Source organism: Eretmochelys imbricata, chromosome 13 (assembly GCF_965152235.1).
Source record: "Eretmochelys imbricata isolate rEreImb1 chromosome 13, rEreImb1.hap1, whole genome shotgun sequence".
Classification (NCBI taxonomy): Eukaryota; Metazoa; Chordata; order Testudines; family Cheloniidae; genus Eretmochelys; species Eretmochelys imbricata.
The window spans coordinates 3,605,735-3,622,468 of NC_135584.1; the positions used below are offsets into that span (position 1 = coordinate 3,605,735).

General features: G+C 56.0%; 1 protein-coding gene and 1 pseudogene across 2 annotated transcripts; both read right to left on the minus strand.

The window, feature by feature from the left end:
• Positions 1 to 588: 588 nt before the first annotated feature.
• On the minus strand, positions 589 to 8,154 carry LOC144273687 (signal-regulatory protein beta-1-like). Its single transcript, XM_077832376.1, has 7 exons — positions 8,036 to 8,154; positions 6,910 to 7,195; positions 6,824 to 6,879; positions 5,598 to 5,912; positions 4,685 to 5,032; positions 3,924 to 4,037; positions 589 to 2,551 (listed from the first exon to the last, which is right to left on the minus strand). The coding sequence occupies exons 1-6, from the start codon at positions 8,106 to 8,108 to the stop codon at positions 3,928 to 3,930; spliced, it is 1,188 nt and encodes a 395-aa protein (XP_077688502.1). The 5' UTR covers positions 8,109 to 8,154; the 3' UTR covers positions 589 to 2,551; positions 3,924 to 3,927.
• Positions 8,155 to 10,331: 2,177 nt separating this feature from the next.
• On the minus strand, positions 10,332 to 16,244 carry LOC144273780 (signal-regulatory protein beta-1-like; annotated as a pseudogene). Its single transcript, XR_013347798.1, has 5 exons — positions 16,169 to 16,244; positions 14,071 to 14,384; positions 13,140 to 13,461; positions 12,862 to 13,035; positions 10,332 to 11,302 (listed from the first exon to the last, which is right to left on the minus strand). The product of XR_013347798.1 is annotated as a signal-regulatory protein beta-1-like (transcript).
• Positions 16,245 to 16,734: the final 490 nt, after the last annotated feature.

Below are 16,734 nucleotides of genomic sequence, written 5' to 3' on the forward strand. Positions count from 1 at the left end.
AGTAACTAGAACTTCTCAGGACAGTGATCTCGGCAACTTCGCGGGCAGCTCAGTGAAGGTGTCTGGTCGGTGCACACATCTAAAAACCAGTGACTAGAGAATAAAGCTTTAGGAAGAAGCAACAAGACAATTATACATTGCAGTTGTATCACTCAGTAGTTTCTTTCCCCTTGAATTCTGCACTCCCATTAAACGGCCTCATCTAAAATGATGTTCCTCCAGCTGAAATTAAAAAAGGACACAGAGGAGCAACCAAACTAGCAGAGACCTTGGGAAAGGCTTTGGGGAACATTTCATATAGTGAGTGACTTAAAAAGAATGGGACTGTTTCAAAGAGGAAAAGAAAATAAAGAGGTAAAATAGTGAAGAGCAAAAAGACAAGTACTGCTATTTACCCTCTTAGCACAGGAATAATAGTGGGCATCTGATGGAATCTAAAAGGAAATTCTTTTTAGACCAGTAATAATTAACCTGTGGAATTCACTGCTGCAGGATATTAGTGAAGCTAATTACTTATAGAGTTTTTTTTTTTAACAGTTTTTACATTTATTCACACAAGAACAGCCCCTGCACGGACACCAGCTGAGCTAAAGTTACAGGGTTACTAATTCTCATTCTCCAGATCCCAGAGCATCACCTGGGGTCAGGAAGAACTTTCTCCTCATGGCAGAAATGCCACAATTGTTGCATTATGGAGGGTTTGGAAGCATCTGGAATTGTGGACAGCAAGAGAGCAGACTAGCTGGTTTGTGCCAACGTGGGCGATTTATATGTTCTACACGCACCAGTAATTTCCAAGAGAAGCATCAGCACCAGGCACAAAATAAACAATCCAGACACTTGGGTTGATGGTAAAGGGAGACCGTTCTGCACAGTTGCTGTTGTTATCTCTTCACAGAGGTACTGAGAAGCTTGGAGCTCAGAGGCAGTTCCTCTAATGCAGAAGGAAGTGGAGCGTGTTAGCTACGTGTCCTCCTTCCAGATCTGTGCAGACTAAACTGGTTTTCCCCGTTATATATTCGGCGTCTCACAGCAAAGCGGCTGGTGCCCCTTGTTCTCTTGCAAGGCTTCATGCAGTCCATCCCTTCGAGTTCCATGAGATAAAGCATCCGTGCCAACATTGCTGGCCGAAGGATGCAAAGAGGGATGTTTGCACATTGTTGCTTGTCAGGATTCCACCAATTTTTTGGAGTTTTACCATTGACTGTAACGGGAGCAGGGCTGGGCCAATTCTGAGCCCTTTAAAAAATCCCATCGTTGGATTGCAGGCTCTGTGGGGCAAGGGCCATATATTTGCACAGCAGCTGCATCCAGCTGTGCTGGTCCGGACTCAGGCCTCTGAGCAGCATGGCAATACTAATACTCAATGAATATAGTTCTGAATTTACTCTAGAGAGGAAGCTGGGCTCTGAGGTTAATACTGTATTTAATAGGGCAGAGGGCTGGACCCACAGACAAGAATCACTGATTCTTTTCCAGTGGCTCCTCTGCAGGGTACCAGACATGCTAGCCTGCTACAAACACAGACCCAGGTCTGAACCACGTCCCCCAAAAGCTGCAGGCTGTTAAGGAAAAGTTAGCACATGTGACTCCATTTTGGTTAGGGGTCCACCATTGTCTAAAAGCAAGCACATCATGCACCAGGAGGCGTGTTCCTTAGATACTGTATTCTTGTGAAAATCCTCCTCCTTGTCTCCAGCCTGCCTTGACTCCCAGTATCTGTTTTTTTGTCAGTCCCTAACTCCCTATCTCCTGGCCTTTGATGTGAGGCCTCCCATCCTGATAATAAAAGTTACTGATGCATGGCTTTAGGACCATGCTGTGTAATTAACATACTGGTTTAGCACGAGGAATGCACCAAGCAGGGATAGGTGGTACATAAGAAAAGGGTTTGTTTATTGGCTAAGGTTTCCGATGCACGAGGGCAACATGCTTTGCTAAAAAGTATATAACCTTTGTATAATCTGTATTCGGGGTCCCCTCCTGGCTAGCAGGGTTGGGGTTGGGGCATGCAGCTCTGCAGCCCCATACGGGGGTTGGGACTCACAGCCCCGCGCCGGTGTCAGGGTTGGGTGTCATGGTTGCAGCCCAGCACAGGGGTCGAGACTCATAGCTTGCAGCCCCGCTCCTGGCCAGGTTCGGGGTCAGGGCTCGCAGCCCCACATTGGGGTGGGGGTCAGGGCTCGCAGCCACGCGCTGCTGTTGGGGTCAGGGCTCGCAGCCTGGCGCAGGGGTCGGGGCTCATGGCTCGCAGCCCCGCGCCAGGGTCTGGGCTCGCGACCCCCCACACTACTGGGTCGCGATCCCAAGTTTGAGAACCAGTGGGCGAGAAGGAGCAGGGAGCCCAGTCAGGATTCGCAATCAGTAGGCATGAGTGAGCGGTGGGTATGTCCCATCAGGGGCCTGGACTCAATCAGATTGGCCAGCAGGGGTCACTGCAGTTCCACCATATAGGGACTCCTTTCCTGGACTGCGGGGGGGGGACAGAGGCTGCTGACAGAGAAGTTGGCAGGTGGCGACGGTGCGAGAAATCTGGGAAATAGACCAGGGGCTGCAGAAGGAAAGAATCCAACAGGTGAATGAGGAGAGTCAGTCAATGACCCTTGCCTTAGCATTAACCCAGCCCAGGGAGGAGCCCGCCCAGGGACAAACTGCTCTAGTACGCTCCGTGTCAGCCCCATCACGCCCTGAGCTGGGGGCGGGGTGTCGGGGAGCAGTCATCTCACGCTGTATGTTTAACCGAGGGGAGATTTACTCAGGGCTCTGACTCTCCTGAATTTCCAGTGACTGTGACAAGCTGGTACCTGAATTCTCCCCGCCCTAGAAAGGGGAGGGACCCTCCTGGTCAGGGATCAGGACCGGATCAGGAGTATTAGGAAGCCCAGAGGAGAGCGATGCTGAGGAGGATTCAAGCTATAACTGTTGTGTTCCCCGAGGGACGGTGCCACCAGCTTTGGGCTGAGGATCAGGCTGAGCAGGATGGAACTAGCTGGAGGTTTGTCTCTTGGGGGCACAGATACGGGGACCTGGGCGGCAATGCCAGGGGAGGCTGGTTAACAGCAGTCACAGGGCTCTGGAACTAAGGAATCTGGTCCACAGCCACGAATGGGTCGCTGGGACCCTCTGTACAGGCCCGGCGCAGGAGAGAGTCAGGGATCTGGGAATGCCGGGCCCTCGGCTGGAGTGGGACTGTTGTTCTTGGGGGTGAATACCTTGGGGCAGGATTTCCAGCAGCGACATGGCTAGGACAATGCGCCTAACATGAGATAAAAGGGAACTTATCCCCTGTGTGTCCCTGGCCCCTGCAGGGCTCCCCTGACCCGCCTGGCTGTTTGGGGCAGGGATTCCGGAGCTCACCGGGGGCCCTGGACTGTGTCCCCCAGGGAACCTGCCCCAGCGGAACCCGGGAGGCATTTACCAAACGGAGGGAGCGTGTGGAGAGGAAGCGTCATGTGAGCAGGAGAGGAGCAAAGAGGCTTCTATGTGACGGGGGCGCAGACAGTGGTAGAAAGCCTGGCCAGCCCTGCCAGTTCGCCACGGAGCTCACCCTGAGCCAGAAGGACCCACTGGTATGAGGCAGAGCTATTCATTTCCCACTTGTACACAATCCTTGGGGTCTCTGATGCCCGGTTAGAGCAGCAGTTAGTGCCCAGGGAAATGGCCACCTGGTGATGGGCCCCTTTGGGCTCTAGGAACTGCACTGGGGCCCTGAAAAAACCACATGGCCACTAGTGATCTGGCCTGGCATCAGACTGGGAGGGTCTGTGTCCTACGCGCAGCCCCAGAGACATCCAACCCCACGACACTGACTCCCTGTGAGACATTAACGCTTCCTGCTCTGCTCCTGGGCTGCAGCATTACAATCGGTTCCCTCTGGCTCCTTTTTAATGCCCCAGGGTATCTCACAGAAAATCGACATTTACCTGGTTACTCTTTACTTTTCAGGAAGAGGAAGAGGAAGAGGAGGAAGGCAGCAGTCAGCACCTTCTCCAGGAAGAGCCCAATCCAGAGAGTGGAGCTGGAGAACAGGATCTGATCTGCAGAAATGCCTCAGATCAGCCAATGGAGAGAAACCTCCAGCAGTCAAGAGAACTGCTGGTTCCCGGCCATCCCGCCCTGGCTCACGTGCACCTTTACCAGGCTCCGAGGAAACTGGCCTTCCTACCTGTGAACAGCAGTTTGGCAAATGGCCTCTGCAGAGTTTGCCCAGCTCTGCCTGGCAGCTGTATCCACTCGCAGCTGGCTGGCCCCAGGGAGGCCCAGACTCTACAGCGGAGACCTTGAGCTTCGCAGAGCAGGAGAATAAGGACTCAGGAACCACCTGCACTTTTACTTAAAAGCCTCAAATCCCTGAGCAGTGCCGGAGTCCTTGGATCCCCAGCTCTGCGGGAGTCACCGTGTTCGAGCCCCTCTCCAAGGGACATTCACACCCTGCAGGGCTGCAGAGAGCATCTTCCCTCGGCACAGAGTGCAGCCAAAGTGGCATTTCCTGCCCTCAACCTTCCCCTTCCCGCGGCGCCCACGGGCCCCAGGAGAGCAGAGCTGAGCAATAATCCTGGAATAAAAGAGTCGCTGTTACACTGAGGCGCTCCAATGCTGGAGATGGGCTGAAATGACCCCTAGGTTCAGCAGAACAGACCTGGCATTTCCCAGCAGTGCAGGGAGGGTTCAGCTGCACATTTACCTGCACCAGATGAAGAACCATCTTTGCTTGGCTTAGGAGGTGGCTGGGAGATTCTCAGCATCTGGCTGGCACTGACGGGGGGCTGGGAATCGTGCACAACCCGACAGGTGAACATGGACCGATTCCTCTGTTCAGTTGCTTTGACCTCCAGGGAGCTCTGCAGCGTGTACGTCCCATCTGGATTCTCAGCCAGGGGGGAGGATTTTCCAAGATTCATCTCATTTCCATTCTCCAGCCAGGTGAGACTCGCGTCCTTCGGGTAAAACCCCTCCGCGTGGCAGGTGAACGTCACAGACTCGTTCAGTGCGACGGGCGCTGCTGGGTCACCCACTCGCAGCCTGGGTGGAACTGAGAACACAAATATCCTGTGCTCGGCAGCTACAGAAATTCTCCTTTTCCTGCTGAGTTAGAGGGAAATTTCTGGGGCTGGACAGACTGACCTTCCCCCTGAGCCCACATCCCACTTGCCATGTGATATTTTTTCAAGGACAAAGAACTTTGGTTATCTCTAAGTTGGCCCCCTCACAGGAATAAACCCAGGGGAAGGCAAATGTTTTAAAATGAGCAGGCTACAAAAACCCAAGTCTACCCAGTGTCCCCAATTTCCCTCCCCTTCCCCCTAGAAAAACCCCTGACAGACCCAGCTTGGGTACATTAAAATGGAGAGTGGTGTCTTATCAGGCTTTAAACAAAGTCAAACACCTTCTTCCTAACCCTGCCCTCCACTGGGCTGGAGTAGGGGATGTGCCAGCCCAGGGCAAAGAGTTTCAAATTTTAAGGGCACAAGGCAGAGTCCAGATCTGAATCTGGATTTCAGTGACTCCCCTCTTACCTCCCACTACCCAGCCCAAAGGAACCAAAGGCTAAAGGATCCATCTCTGCCCCTCCGCAGTAGCCCCAGCTGGGCTCCTACCTCGCAGGGCATCGCTGAGGTTGTAGGTCCCACGCAGGGGAGCCAGTAAGGTGCTGTGCTCTATCTGACAGGTGAGCTGGGAGCGGGCGTCTCCTGGGGTCAGGCTCACCCCCACAGTGCTGGACATGTTGTAGGAGACGCTCTCGTGTTCGGGGAGAACCCGGGGCTGGGGGGCTGGGAGTTTGGCCCCATTTTTGAGCCAGGTCATAGTGATATTTCTGGGGGAGAATCCTCCTGACGTGCAGGTGAAAGTCACTGGGGGACCCGGCTCCGCCCTGCTGGGGGGGCCGGACACGGACGGGGCTGAGGGGCTGGCTGCAGGGAGAAGCGTTTATCAGTCAGATCCCTGCGACTGAGAGCCAATCTCCCCACCCCATGGGGCCTGCTTCCGCACAGGGACAGCCTGAGATCGGGGGAGCCGCAGCCATTGAGTAAATGCAAAGGCGGGGGTCGAGGGGACAGACTAGGAGAGTCCTTGCTGGGGCTGGGGAAGTGTCATAGGAAAAGAAGAAGAAGATCCCAGTAACTCCCTGGCTGCAGCCGAGCTCTGTGCCCACAGCCAGAGCCCTATGGGGGATGGGGGAAGGGGGGTCGAGTAGATTCCCCCCAGGACTGTGTCTGGCCGCAGGTCGGTTCTGCCAAGGAAGAACAAACTCTGAGCAGCTGCCCCAGCCTGCCTGGTCCTCGCTCCCCGTCTCCCACTGGGGCTGCCCCGGGCACTGGGTGGGGGGGGGGGGAGAAACCCCCTGGTGCTGGGAGCGAGTCCCCCGAGTAGGTGAGTGTGAGGAGTCGCAGCCGGCTCGGCTGGAGGCTGCGAAGGGCGGCAGAGCCCCCCCTCCCCACCCCCCGCCAGCAGCTCCGGCTGCTCTTTCTGGAGGGGCCGAGTGGGAAGAATAAACCCAACACCTGATACCCCCCCATGCACCCAGCCGGCCAGTCACCCCCCCACTGCACACCCGGTGCACCTGGCACTTCGTTTTCGATGGGGGGCAGCGATCCCTGGGGATAGAGGAGAAATTTCTCCCCCTTCCCCCCCCCCATCTCGCTAAAATCCACAGCCCCCCCCCCCCGCCCCCACACAGGTGTAGGTCTCAACCCAGGTCCCACTGTCTCGGTGGGAAGCGCAGCTCCCCGGGGAGGGTCCGGGCGGAGCGAGGTTGGTCCCCGCCCTGGTCCCAGCCCCCGGCGGGCAGGGGCGAGTGGCTGGGACGGGAGCTCGCCCTCACCGCTCACAGTCACGGCCGTGCCCGCGCCGGATCTGATCTCCTCATCGGCTCCCGACCTCTTCTTATCCGCCTCTCCGGCTGCCGACCCCTTCTTAAACTTCACACAGCGATAGGTCCCGGCGTCCGCGGGGCGGGTGTCACTGATGCGGATGGTGAAGTCTGTGTCAGAGCCATTCGCAGCCCGCGTCACCCGGGGGGATGATCCCCTCTCTGCATAAACGAGCTGCCGGCCCCCGCCCGAGTCCTTGAACCACTTCACGCCTCCTGCTGGAGCGACCCCGGTCACAGAGCAGGTCAGAGTGAGAGTCTGTCCCGCGGACACCGACACGGCGTCCTGGGGCTGCAGCAGCCGGAACTCCTCGGCCCCGGCCCCTGGAAGGAGAGAACAGGCCAGGCTGGGGGAGGCTGGTTCACAAGCCCCCGCCCGCAGCAGCAGGGGGCTGAGCCCCAGGCCCGGGCACCGCTCTGTGGATCCTGCCCCCAGCCCTGCCTGGAGCCGGGCCCTGCCCGCGCGGGGGGGCTTTAGCTCCTAGGGGAGCAACTTTGTGTCGCTCCACAGCGACCCCTGCAGGCTGCCCCAGAGCCGCGTTTCCAGAGCTCCGCCCCGGCTCCCGGGGGCAGGCAGGGACCAGGGAGCGGTTCGCTGAGCGTGAGCAGGGGAGCCGGGGCAGGGACCCTCATGGGCACAAGCAGGGACAAGGGCCCTGAGCCCCCGCTGCTGCGCTGCTCCAGCCACAGAGAAGGAGCTTCTGGGTGTGTCACTTACTGCCAATGAACGGAGGGTTATTTTGCCCCTGGATGGGCCCACACAGACATGGCACCCGATGGAATCTGAAAGCAACACGATTTAAAGGGATAAAAAGAAATATTTTTAACCCACATCGAACTAACCTGTGGAATTCACTGCTGCAGGATATTGTTGAATCTAATTGCTCTGTTAGATTTCTACAGAAAGATCAGACGTTTATAAAAATAAGAACAGCCCCTGCAGTGGCATGAGCTGGGATCAAGTTTAGACACTGTTTCCGGTTCTCACACTCCAGAGCATAAGGTGATCACAAGCTGGGGTCAGGAAGGTTTCCTCTGGGATATAAACTACACAAGGGTTTATTCCTCCCTTTAGAGCACCTGGCATTGCCCTCTGCTCAAGCAGCAAGAAAGCAGACAAGCCGGCGTGCACTCGTGTGGGCCGTGTCTGTGTTCTGCACTCACCAAGGATTTCCAGGAGAAGCAGCAGCACCAGCCATGGAAGAGACAATCCAGACACAGGGGTCGACAGAACCATTTTGCTCTCAGAGGGGCGACCTGTCAGCACCACGGCCTTTGCCAGCTCTCCGTTGTCCGAAGAGATACTGAGAAGTTGGAGGTGCAGGATCAGCCCTTCCCCTAATGCAGAAGGAAGTGGGTTGCGTTAGTGACATTTCCTGCTTCCACCTCTGGGCAGACTCAACTGGTTTTTCCCACCATGAATTTTACTTCTCACAGTGAAGCGGCTGGTGACCCGTGTTCTCTCATGAAGCCTCATGTAATCCAGCCCTTTGTGTGCCATGATCTTAAGCAGCCATGCTAACGCTGCTGGGGTATTGAAGGGTGGGGATAGGGGCCCTAGCAGAGTGCGGCTCTTTGGGAAGGGAATTCCCTGACAGCCTTTAAATCTCCCTCCCGAACACCAAAGCAGAGCGTTTACCAACCACTTCACGTTGAGAAACACTGTCCAAAGAGACATCAGAAAGCTGGGCCCGGAGGCCCCTGTTCTGGAGCTTGTCCCTGGCTGTGACTACTACCAGAGAGGCTCCTTCAACACACGCCTCCGTGGGGGGACGGCACATGGTCACTCGCGGCACCTGATCTGTTAATTAGAGATGGGCTGGGTAGGGAGAGGGTGAATCTGAATTAGGTCTAGGCTGGAGTTTGGGTTTGGGAGTTAGTTTGGATCCAGTTTGGATGAGAGGAGAAAGAAGGTTTGGCTAAAAGCACTGGACTCGGCTCCAGGAGATGTTCAATTATCTGTGACCTTGGGGAAGTCACTGAGTCCTTCACGACCTCCGCTCACATCTTGAAATTGCCTTTGTCTGACTTGGCTAGTTCAATGGTCAATTCCTTCGGACGGGGAATTGCCACTTACACTGTGTTTGTACAGCACCTAGCACCAGGGGCCTAGATCTCAGCGCTGTGCTCTAGACTGGAAACATAATCCTGATGATCATTAATAAATCAATGGGGGCAGGTATTAAACCATGTCCCCCTTCAAATATGTGCCTGGGTTAAGATTTGAGCGTCTGTTTTTGTCCCATTTCTAGTCTTAAAGCTCCATCAGCCTCTGCTCCACTGTGTTTTCATTTCTGTGCTTCTGGCGTCCTGTTTGCATAGGTCCTGGTTCTCAGCTGCTTGATCCATTACGTCTGCTATGAAACATTCCAGTGAGCACCAAACAGCGAGGTGACGGGTCTCTGAAGTGTAATCGCAAAGGGCGTGACACAAGAGCTTTGGGTTTTGCAGCCATACTGCTAGTTTAATGATTTTTCAAAAACTGACTCCCCACCCTCCAGCTATGAACATCCAACCCACATCCAGCCCCAGACTCTGCACAGCCTACCTGAGACTTGCCAAGAGAAACAGACCCAATGGGCCAGATCAAAACCTCCTGCCATAAAATCCTGTGCGGGGCCAGGGAATTGCCTCTAAATTCTTCTGTCGAGGGCAGAGGAAAGAGTGGCCTTTGCCCCCCATAGCAGCAGCAGTGGGTCTGGCCCCAGACACTGTGGAGCTCGCTGTATCCACCAGAAGCCAGGTCCATCAGCCAGAAAGCTCTGTACGGCTGCACCAGCTCTGGGGCCCTCCGCAGCTCTCTCCAGCTCCCTGGTGGGGTGACTCCACTGGCCCCCCACTGCCAGGCCTCCCTCTGCCAACAGCGGCCCCTGGCTGCCACAAAAGGGAGGCAGGTTGTGTTGTACGTTGTGGGTCTCTGGAAAATGTCAGCCCACCTGGGCCGTAGGGACAGAGTTGCCATTGGTGCTGCGAGAAGATGCGCATGGGTCGGTGGACTACAATGCCCAACCCAAAGCAGTCCCAGGGCAGCATCTGCTGGCAGTAAACACCTTGGGCCCGGCTTTTCCATGGCTTCAACTTATCTCCAGAAATTGCACAGGCCCATTTATCGCCCACACCCTCTGGACATGGAGTTCCCCCAGTTTGGCACATGAACAAGCTGGGTGGTGCTCAGCTTCCCCTGCTTGTGCCAAGGCCCCTGGTCCCTGCGGACTGTACACTCAGCGCCTGGGAGGCCGACCCAGGAGATCTGACCCTGGGCGTGTCACTTGGTTTTACAAGGACCGATCAGGCTCCAGGCTCTTCTGGATACAGACACAGGTTTCCCAGACAGACTATAACCGTGTAGCCACTTTATAAATAACACATGCAATGACAAATGGTAAGAACAGATGAGTCGCTATATTATCTATTCACTCACAGACACTTCTCTCAGGTGGGGTAAAAGATGCTCCTGTACAGTGTGTGGAGGGGGTCTCTGCCCCCCCAGGCCCGCCTGAGACATGGGACTTTAAAACAGCTACAAATGTTACGGAATTGCTCCGTGACATCTCCCATCTCCCCACCCCAGCTCTGCAGTCAGGGGTGAGTTCAAGCATTGCCAGAAATTATTACACAAATTTCTCCTGCCTCTTCACGGCCAAGCAGAGGCAGGAGGCTCCAGCCGGAGTCCAGAATCACAAAAGGCACAAGCCAACTCTACAGATGGTCTGGGCTCCCTGCTCCCATCACCTCCGTGTCCCAGAGCACAGACCAGCAGGGTCAGCTACAGGATCCAACCTTGCCCAGAGCAGAAGGCGGGTGCTTAACAGGGGAAATGGGGGTGCAGCGAATCACTTCATTTTCACCTTACTTCAGCTTTCATTTACCACCGTGTCTTCTCATCCCTCCCATCTCAGAGTCAGGCCCAGAGGCCTCCTGCAGGAGGATAATAGGGTTTGATCAGGCTGCTCCATCACTGGGCCAGGGCAGATCCACTCGACCAGTTCTCTCCTGCAAGTCATGGCATCACATCTTCAAAACGCCCAGCTCCTGCCAGCCCTGGGAGCAGAACCCACAGGACTCAGGGGGGCTGCTCCAGGGCCACTGGGTCTCACAGACACAGTGTGTGTTCCACCAGAATCATGTGCGTTGTACCCCGTATTTGAGCTCTTCTCCCCAAAGTGAAGGTCAATGCAGACAGCACAGAGAGACAGGGTGAAGGGGGCAGGGAGCCAGGTCAGGAATTCCCTGTCGGCTGCTCCATCAATAGGTGGGTGAGTTTGGCAGGTACAGCTCTTCAGAGGCCTGGGCTCCATTGGCCTGGCCAGCGGGGGTCACTGCAGCTCCATCGAAGAACTCATTTCCCAGACTGCGGGGACGGAGGGAGGCGCAGACGGAGAAGTTGGCAGGCAGCGAAGGGTGCAAGGAAACCAGGAAACAGAAGTGGGGCTGAAAAAGGAAAGAACCAAAGAGATGAAAGAGGAGAGCCAGTCCATGACCTTCCCTGAGCAGTAACCCAGCCCGACAAGGAGCCTCCCCAAGGCACCGGCCACACGTGCCCAGGCAGGAGGGGAAATCATCATCCAGCTGAAGGTTTAAACTGAGAAAAAAAGTCCGTTGCGACTTTGCTTCTGAAATTTCCTGTGATTATGAGAAGCTGGAAATTGAACCCCCCTCCCCTAGGACAGGGGACGACCCCTCCAGGTCCCAGATCAGGGTATGGACGGCAGGAAGCACTGAGAAGACTAAGACCGGGGAGAACTACAGCTGTCCCCCTGGTACCTTCTCGGGAGGGTGCCACGAGCTTTGGGCTGGAACCTGGGCTGGCCCGGACAGGGAAGCCTCGAGTGGAGCGAGCTGGGGTTTGTCTCTGAGATAAGGCAGGGTGGCCTGGGGACCACCACCAGGGAGGGCATGTTACATCAGCTGCAGACTGACCTCACACTTGGGAAGGCAACTCCCATCTTTTCATGTATTTATACCTGCTCCTGTATGTTCCACTCCACGCATCCGATGAAGTGGGTTCTAGCCCACGAAAGCTTATGCCCAAATACAGGGGTTCGTCTCCAAGGTGCCACAAGGACTCCTCGTGGGATCAGCTACATGGCATTGTAACGAAGGAGGAGTCCTGCAGGAGTCCACCCCAGAGACAGCAATAGGGCATGGCCACTTGCATAGACACCACTGAGAAATGAATCAGCCCCTGGTAATGCCAGGGAGGAGTTGACTGGGCAGGGAGAGGGTTAATACGCTGGTGGAAGGTTGCCAGCAGCTACCTGTTTGGGACCTTATGCTTAGCAACAGAAGAAAATCTCCCACCTGGTCTGGGCCCGGCAGGGCTCACCCTGACCCAGCTGGCTGCCTGGGGCAGTGACTCTGGCTGGCCAAGGGCCCTAGAGTACGGCCGCTGAACGCTGCCGCCCATCACTGCTATGTTAGTGGAGTTAGCGAGGCCAAAGCTGGCTCAGAGTGCTTCCCTCGGACTGCAGGGTAGACACACTGGGGTCTGTGGGGACAGCCACGCCAGAGGGGCACCGCGCTCTAACCTGGGTGACGTGGAGAAGCCAAGAAAAAATGAAGCTCCCTTGTCCCTCCACCCAGGCCAGCAGGCCCCGCACCTGGGCACGTGCGGGGTGCGGGGAGGAATTTGTTTCCCAGGTCAACACGAGCTTTGGCCTGGCTGCAGATCCTGTCGACAAGAGTGGCAGCTGGGGCCCAGGGACATGGTTACTTAGCAATATATTGTGGCCATCTAGGAATCATCAGAGAAGCACTAGACTCTGGTCACTACTGTTCTGGGCCAGAATCGAGCTGCTAACCCAGAGGGGCAAGGGGTTGTATCCGATTAGCATCCTGCAGACACCCGGTGTCCCCCAGTGCTGACGTCCCTGCATGGTGTCAACTCTTCCTACTCTGCTCCAGGGATGCAGCCTTGAGTTTTCCCACTCGCTCCATTGCCCTGGCAGCTCTTCCCCAAGGTAAATCCCAGGAAGGAAGTGTTTACTTACTACGTGACCCGCTTCCTCTCAGGAAGAGGAAGAGGAGGAAGGCGGCAGTCAGCACTTTCTCCAGGAAGAGCCCGATCCAGAGGGCGCGGCTGGAAAACAGACAGTGACCTGCAGTAGAAATCTACGTGATCAGCAAGTGGCCAGGAGTCCCCTGGGGAGCTTCTGCTCATGCGTCTGAGGTGTGACTGGGATCTGTCCAGTGGCGTCTCTCCTTTAGACAGACAAGGGGGTTCCTAGAACTGCCCCTTTGCCTGCCTGGGACAAATCTAACCCTCCACCAGGTGCTGCAGGCGGCTCGGAGATCCTCAGCATCTCACTTGCCTGACGGGGGGCTGGGAATTGTGCACAATCCGACAGGTGAACACGGACGGATTCCTCTGCTCAGCTGAGTTCATCTCCAGGGAGCTCTGGAGCGTGTACGTCCCGTCTGGATTCTCAGCCATGGGGGAGTACTCTCCTAACCCGTCTCGTTTCTGTTCTCCAGCCTGCTGAGACTCACGTCCTTCGGATAAAACCCCTCCACACGGCAGGGGAATGTCACAGACTCGTTCACTGCGACGGGCACTGGCGGGTCAGTGCCCACTTGCAGCCTGGGTGGAACTGGCAAACAAATGAAAAACATCATGGAAATCTCGATGTACAGAAATGCTCCTTTTCCTGCTGCTTCCAAGGGATATTTCAAGACTTGAAAAACATCCCTTCCCTGTGGCCCACATCCCACTCCCCACCAACAGGGGAGTTCAATTCTCTCCTTCATTGGAGTATGCCCCCAACAATACCCCCCTCCGTCCTGCATGGCAGAGACGTTTCAGATGATCAGCCCTCCCGGCTCCCTTCTGGGATGAACAGGATCAGGAGGAATCCCAGCCCAAGGGGGAATCTTCCAAAATTAAAAGAGCCTGAGAGTAAGAGATGGACACAAGCCGCTGACTCCAGATCTGAATCTGGATATTAATGCCCCAGGGAGCCTCTCCCCACTTTATCCAGCCCTGCCCCCCAATGCTGGGGTGGAGCAGATGCCTTAGCCTGATTTGGACTCCGTCACTGCTGGAGGTGGGAGGCTCTGGGCACTGCTGAAGTGCTGCTATGAGACTGGTTACTTGGCGAAGGGCCCTTCTCAAACCCAGCCCAAAGGGCGATGGGTCCGTCTCTGCCCTCACACCCCCCAGTAGCGGAGCCCCCGGTGGTCGGCCCCGGCTGGGCTCCTACCTCGCAGGGCATCTCTGAGGTTGTAGGTCCCACACAGAGGAGCCGGTAAGGTGCTGTGCTCTATCTGACAGGTGAGCTGGGAGCGGGCGTCTCCTGGGGTCAGGCTCTGGACACGGTGCTGGACATGTTGTAGGAGACGCTCTTGTGTTCGGGGAGAACCCGGGGCTGGGGGGCTGGGAGTTTGGCCCCCTTTTTGAGCCAGGTCACAGCGATATCTCTGGGGGAGAATCCTCCTGACGTGCAGGTGAAAGTCACTGGGGGACCCAGCTCTGCCCCGCTGTGGGGGCTGGACACGGACGGGGCCGAGGGGCTGGCTGCAGGGAGCAGCGTTTATCAGTCAGATCCCTCTGCGACTGAGAGCCCATCCCCCCGCCCCATGGGGCCCGCTTCCCCACAGGGACAGCCTGAGATCGGGGGAGCCACATCCCCTGCCCCATAGCTCATGCCAAGGCGGGACAGGACAAAACTAGGAGAGTCCTTGCTAGGAATGGGGAAGTCTCATAGCAAAGGAAGAAGAATCCAGTAACTCCATGGCTGCATCCGAGCTCCGTGCCCACAGCCAGAGCCCTATGGGGAATGGGGGGTGGGAGGGGGAGACTCACCCCAGGACTGTGTCTGGCTGCAGGTCAGTTCTGCCAAGGAGGTGCTAACTTTGTGCAGCTGCCCCAGCCTGCCTGGTCCTCGTTCCCTGTCTCCCAGGGGGATGCCCAGGGCACTGGGAGGGGAGGGTAAAACCCCTTGGTGCTGGGAGCAATCCTGGGAGGTGGGTTTAAGAATGAGTCGCAGCCTGTTCGGCTGGAGGCTGCGAAGGGCTGTACAGACCAGCCCACCCCCGCCAGCAGCTACAGCAGCTCCTTCTGGAGGGGGTGCAAGAGAAGAGAGAAGCATCAAGCCCCCCCGACCCCTCCCCCATGCACACACCCTGCTGGTCACACCCCTACAGCACACTACTGACCCCCCCACGCACACACCCTGCTGGTCACACCCCTACAGCACATGCCCGACCCCCCCCATGCACACACCCTGCTGGTCTCACCCCTACAGCACACACCCGTCCCCCCCCCATGCACACACCCTGCTGGTCTCGCCCCTACAGCACACACCCGTCCCCACCATGCACACACCCTGCTGGTCACACCCCTACAGCACACACCCATCCCCCCCATGCACACACCCTGCTGGTCACACCCCTACAGCACACACCCGTCCCCCCCATGCACACACCCTGCTGGTCACACCCCTACAGAACACCCCCGACCCCCCCCATGCACCAGCGAGGAGGGCACTGCTTTGGGTGTCACCTACTTCCCATAAAGGGAGAGACACTTTGCTCCTCAGACAGCCCCACCCAGACATGGCAGCCCCGCTTGGCTGGCCCAGCTCTGTAGCAAAGTGCTGAGTAAATGAGACTCTCACAGACTTGACCATTATAAATTCCCCATGGGACTTTTTCAGGTGCCAACTCTGGGGTGAGAGGTGTCAGGTGAAGAGTAGGGAATGAAAGGGTAGGAACAAATGACCAGTTCTCAGGCTGGAAAGGGGATGGGAACCCAGGGCTCAGTATTAGGCTGGATGATCTTCTGGGTATATATTAAGTATCCACAAGAGCAGTTGTACAGCCAGGTGAAAGCTAGAAAACAAACTGATTGATCAACCTGGGGCGGGGGGATTGTGGGGTCAGGAGGAGCAGTGCATGCTCATGGATTCTGACCCTGTTGTAATTTCTCAGGACAAAGGTCTAGGCAGCTCAGTGAAGACAATTTCTCAATATACATGAGCTGCAGAAAGAATGGAGTAAGACAGAAGAATCTGTGAAAATGGAGCTGGACCATAAGGTCCCAGCGCCGCTCCTGGATCCAAACAGGATCTCTGCACACGCACAGAACCCCTTCCATTGCGATGGGACGGAGGCAGAGAACAGCTTGCCAGGACCAAGCTGATCACCAGCTGGGGTCAGGAAGAAGTTTCCTCTTATGGTATAAAATAATACAAGGGCTTAGATCTTCCACTGACGCATCTGGAACTTATCACTTTTGCAAGGAGCCGGAAAACAGTCTAGACGGTTTGTGCCCACATGGGCAATACATGAGTCTCTTACTGGGGATTTCCAGGAAAAGCAGCAGCACCAGGCATGGCCGAGACAATCCAGACGTCTGGGTCAAGAAAGCCATCATGGTGGCAGTGGGAAGACCCTTCAACACTGCAGCCTTTGCCAGCTCCCCATTGGCTCAAGAGATATTGAGAATTCGGAGTTAAGGATCAGACCATCCCCTGATGCAGAAGGAAGTGTATTGCGTTAGTGACACTTCCTGTTTTGAATGTGTGCAGGCTAAACTGTTTTTTCCTTACTATTAATTTTACTTCTTACAACAAAGCGGCTGGTGACCCGTGTTTTCTCATGAAGCCTCAGATAGTCCAGCCCTCTGACCCCCATGAAATAAAGCACCCATGCTAATGCTGCTGGGGTATTTAAGTGGGGAGAGATGGCCTTGGCAGAGTGCTGCTCTTTGGGAATCCCCAACAAGGAAATCTCCCTCCTCCCCCAAAGAAAAAAACCAAACCAGAGAATTTACCGGCCACGGCATGTTCAGCTACACCCTGAGACCCCTGTTCTGGAGCTATTCTCTGAGCAGGGCTGTTAATCTGATGGGCCCCTTCATTGCT

Coding starts and splice junctions, on each gene's coding strand:
- LOC144273687 (XM_077832376.1), bottom strand. CDS start 8,108: ATGGTTCTGTCGACCCCTGTGTCTGGATTGTCTCTTCCATGGCTGGTG. Junction 7,196..8,035: donor GCTTCTCCTGGAAATCCTTG/GTGAGTGCAGAA, acceptor CTCTCCTTCCAG/GGGCCGGGGCCGAGGAGTTC. Junction 5,913..6,823: donor CACGGCCGTGACTGTGAGCG/GTGAGGGCGAGC, acceptor TTCTCCCTGCAG/CCAGCCCCTCAGCCCCGTCC.